General features: G+C 32.3%; 1 protein-coding gene across 4 annotated transcripts in view; it reads right to left on the bottom strand.

Annotated features, from left to right (window-relative positions):
* The window catches only part of vn (membrane-bound neuregulin protein vein), a 208,727-nt gene extending 204,280 nt beyond the window's left edge, over positions 1-4,447 (bottom strand). For all 4 annotated transcript variants that reach the window (XR_010844500.1, XR_010844501.1, XR_010844499.1 and 1 more), the window contains exon 1: positions 3,767-4,447. Coding sequence is in view for 1 of the 4 variants with exons in the window: in XM_067051376.1 (XP_066907477.1) it covers positions 3,767-4,259 (493 nt within the window). In the remaining 3 variants the exon portion in view is untranslated. The remainder of the gene's footprint in view (positions 1-3,766) is intronic.
* Positions 4,448-4,744: the final 297 nt, after the last annotated feature.

Raw genomic sequence — 4,744 nt, forward strand, 5'->3', positions numbered from 1 at the left:
TAAATGATGAAATTGATCATAAAACTAAACAACAATCAAATTAAAGGAAGGAGAAACTAAAGAATAATTGAACATCTCATCTATAAAAAAAGTATATCCCTAGTAACAATTATTTCTTAAAAAAATATTTAAAATTATTATAAAATCATGTATAAGTTTTCTACAGCAGTAAGAAATGCTAATCGAAAGAATTAATTAAAAATATATGTCTTTTGATATTTTTTCTGTGAATTACATCAACAAATCAGATACATAAGAGAAATGAATAATTCCGATACGGTAATGAAAACGAACTTAGGAAATTAAAAAAAAAAAAAAAGAAAGAAAAGAAAAAGGGATGTAACTGATTGAAGAATACAGTGGGGAAACGAGCTATCTCAAGATTTTCTAAATGTTCAGGAAAAGAAAGTTATCTTATAATCGCTTGTTCTTTTCCCTTTAAGAATATATTTCGATCTGGTCGACAAAGTTGGGTGATTCTGAGCAATTCAAGCTCGTTTTTCTTCTGTTCTCAAATTAGCATTATGTCCGGCTTCCAAAAATCTCTCAAAAACCGTCGTTACTCATTTTAGATACAACAAAAAGAGAAAAAGTTGCCTAGTTTTTACTCTGTAGTACTCTATTATTATTATGGCTTCCTAATTGAAATGTTTAGCTAAATAAAAACGAATCAGTAGTGCATGTAAATGTGTTTTGAATAATGAAAATCACAATGTATTATGAAAATAATATTTAATTTTCAACTAACAGAATACTAATAAATATTATTATAAATGTAATTATTTTATAAACAAATAATATTCACAGCTCATTATGGAGTGCTGATTATTATGAGGATGTATTCCTGTATATAACTTGAAACAAAAAATACTTTGTGAATATAATTTTTTTTCATAAAATAATATATGTTTAGCCATAGATCGATCAATAATTACGTTTACAAGAACGGAATTGGAATATATCGTAGCAGACTTAAATAGACACCGATTTGCATCTCGAAACACCTACGTCTTGTCTGGCAGCCGAGCAATGCTCTCTCCAGGGCCTACCGGCTTTTACTCGGGAAACAGATACCGATTCATAATAACCGAAGAATATCAAGACTTGTTTGTAGAAAAATAATGACTAAAGGTTTAGTAAAAATTATTATTGGGTGAAAATGAATTTTCGTATCCCCGTTCGAATGCTAGACTACTCTGTCGCGTTATTTTTAGCGAAGTTGTTTCCAAGTAAGACTATTTCGGTTAAGCGCCAGCGCGAGTGAATTTTGTTTTCAAATTCGATATATTTTTTCGGAGAATATATTACAATACTTTATAATACTGTTAGAAAAAAATTTGACAATTTAAAATGAATATGTTGAATAGCAATACAATAAATAAGTCGAAACACATGATTTTCAGAAAGTCAATACGTTGAACAGATTTTTTTTATTTTTACTACTTTGTAGATTCTTTAATTATTTTAAATATTCCTTTTTTTTTCTATTATGAAACAAAACATGAAAAACCGAAAATTGTTATTATTTTGACTACTCCATTGCCTTTTGTCAGGAAATATAGAAATACATAGAATCTTGAACTATATATGGGTTTGATGATCATAGAAACGGATATGAATAATTTAATACAATTTTAATAACTATTTATAAAAAATAATTTTAAAAAATCTTTTCTTTAAAGATGTTGAAAACAAATATAAAATAAAAGCATTCAGGATGGTTTTGAATTCTTAATTTTTCTTTTATAATATCCAGTCAAATAAACAAACCAAAATAAAAATTTCGAAATTAAAGAATATATAGCAAGTTTTAGCTTTGTTACACTTTGGAATAACCTGATAATATTTTAATGTTCGTATAGTATGCGGACTACAAAATTCAATTTCTTAGGTGAGTGTTAATTTTCCTGTAATCTGATGAAATTTTAAAAATTAACATTTCTGTAATAATTTATTGTTTAATTGAATTTTCGATATGATTCCTTAAAATTATTTACATTTTTGTAAGATCATAAGTAAAAATGAAATCTAATTTAATCAGATAATGAAATTCATTTTTCACTTGTTGAATTATAATAAAAATAATTGTTATACAAAAAAAAAAACTGAATCGATTATAATAAGTATTATAAAATAATAAATCTAAGAGTGGATGGTAAGACTAACGCTAAATTAAAGAGAATTTTTAAAATTTTATCAGATTCTATGGCATGAATTATTTAGTAGGTAACAAAGGAATTTAAAAAAATCATCAAATTCTAGAAAGACACATTAAAAAATATAAATTAATTAATTAACCATGTAAAATATGCCAATTTGTTTATAAATACAAGTTGTGATTTTGGATTTTAACACACATTAAAACAAAAATTGACTGCAGTCTAAGCTGAAAATCTGTAGAGAACTTTTAGTTATCATTTTATTTAATTAATATGTACAGTAATATAACTTAACGAATGCATCAAATGGATGAAAATATTTTAATAAATGTGTGTAATACTTTCTAAATAATTTTCCACATGAAAATTTTAGATAGAAAAATAACTTAAATCTTAAATAATTTCTAATCTTTAAATAAGTATAGATTTGTGCTTTAATTAAACAACTGCAGAATTAAAGCATAAATATAGGTGTTATTTTTTTAAAATAATTTATATACAAGTCAGTTGTAAAGATAAATCATCAAGATTATTAAATATTACTAAATATTTATTATATTATATTTATTTATAATAATTATTGAATAATTCCTCATTTTTATTTATCGGTTACATATGTAATCAGGAAATTTGGAATTTCATAATTACTATGGACTTCGTCCATATTCTTTATTTATCTTATAAAATTATTTTCCCAAAGTAAATTTGCATTACTTCAGGCACATACTCAAATAAAAGCCCACCGAGCTGTTAGTTTTGAGGTGGTTGTTGTGAAAAATAACACCCTATGTCATCCATCACTTCCAAAGGGTTTATTTATGTTTGTTTGTTTGGTCGTTAGTGTGGATACGATACGGTCGGAGGGGGAAAAGTAGAACGTTACGAAATTTTAGAGGATCCTGGGTCCAAAGTCTCTTGATGTATATATATGATATTATTTATGAAACATTTAAATAAATATAGTGGATAAATAATTGATAGCGGATTTTCAAAAGTTCCTTTCAAGAGAGGAATGTACAGGTGGTAAGTGTCATCGAGGTCTTGCTTGAAGTCTTTGAGCGGCGCTCTTTCTCAGTACATAAAGAAAAAACGACTCATTTTTCATTACAATTAATTCAAGCATAAAGAATACCTATAATACCGAAATAAGGTGAAATATATTTTTTTAAAAATCGAGAAGATTCGATTCATACTATCAAAGAAACTTATACTGAACATTTTATAATAATATAGTGATAGAAACTCGGTGGTAATAAAATAAATCGCATATATCTTCAAAACCCGCGGTTATAAGTTCGAAACGTCATACAACGTTCTGATTTTCATTCCAGTAAACTCCAGAAATATGACTATACATGTTTGAATAACCTACATGCTATTGGAAGAGAAATGTCAATATTCAACGAGTATATCAATGCAACGATTAGTATAGTATTGTGTCCAAAATGGTGATGTAGTCTCAAGTCGGACAGAGCTTGAGTCAAAAGTCGGCAGTTCCAAGTCTTGCAGTCCCATTCTTATGAGCCTGCAGATACATCGTTAAAAGCTGAAATTCGTGGACTTATAGATATATATGAGCAGAAAGATTAAAATATTCAAAGACTTACGGCAGTTTCTGCAGAGGACCTCTTTAACAGCGGTGAGGTGCTTCCTGGTCCTGAAGACTGGTTCGCCGAGAAGGGTAAAGTTGTGCGGCCCCACGCCCTTCACGAACACAATGTACTTGCCACCGCGTTTGATGTTGGTCCGGACCGGGGTCCTGTCAAAGTCATAACTCTGTCTGCAAGCCCCGGGCGGGTCGGGTCCTCGCCGCTCGCGGAACTGGAGTCGCACCTGTGCCCGCGGCCGGAGGGGCACGGGGGAGGAGTCCTTGTGCACAGCCTGGACCACGAAGGTGACAGAGTATAGGCCCTGCCTCACGGGGCTCCTCGACCTAGCCTTACCCTCGAAGACCGAACCCGCGAGGACGGCCCTGGCAGCCACGGAGTTGGCCGCGTCGCCGAGGTGGGAGCACACCTGGCGGCCCCAGGCGGCAGGGCGAGGCGAGAACCCGGGGGAACCCGCCCAGCCTACTCCCAGCAGCAGCAAGAGCAGCCACATCACATCCTACCTGTCCATCCCTACTGCTCCGGCCACACTAAGCACTACCGTCCATTCGGGGTTGGTCTTGATCCGATATCGAAGTATGGTATATATAAGTTATTGGAAGATGTATAAGTGGCACTGACGCAGACGACAGGCGACACTGAGAGAGCGGAACACTACAGTACAGAGCTGGGGACCGGCGGGGAACTGGGCTCCCTGTGGGGGCTCCTCGGGCCGCCCCTCCACGCGCCTCCTCCCCTCCACCACCCCTCCTCTACCCCCCTTCTCTTATGTATTGATGTATGTATTCGTCCATATTTAGTCACTATTTTTCTTACCTTTTCTACCTCATAGTTTCTCTTCATCTGCCACAATTGGTAATATTAATACTAAAAATATTTATCGATATGTTTCTCATCGTTTAATAAATATTGATATAGTTTAAAAAACAAAATATTTTTATTTATTATAATATTTTTTGTAAAAAAAAAAATACTAAA

The sequence above is a fragment of the Halyomorpha halys genome, unplaced genomic scaffold, assembly GCF_000696795.3.
Source record: "Halyomorpha halys isolate HHAL.00 unplaced genomic scaffold, Hhal_1.1 Scaffold434.1, whole genome shotgun sequence".
Lineage (NCBI taxonomy): Eukaryota > Metazoa > Arthropoda > Insecta > Hemiptera > Pentatomidae > Halyomorpha > Halyomorpha halys.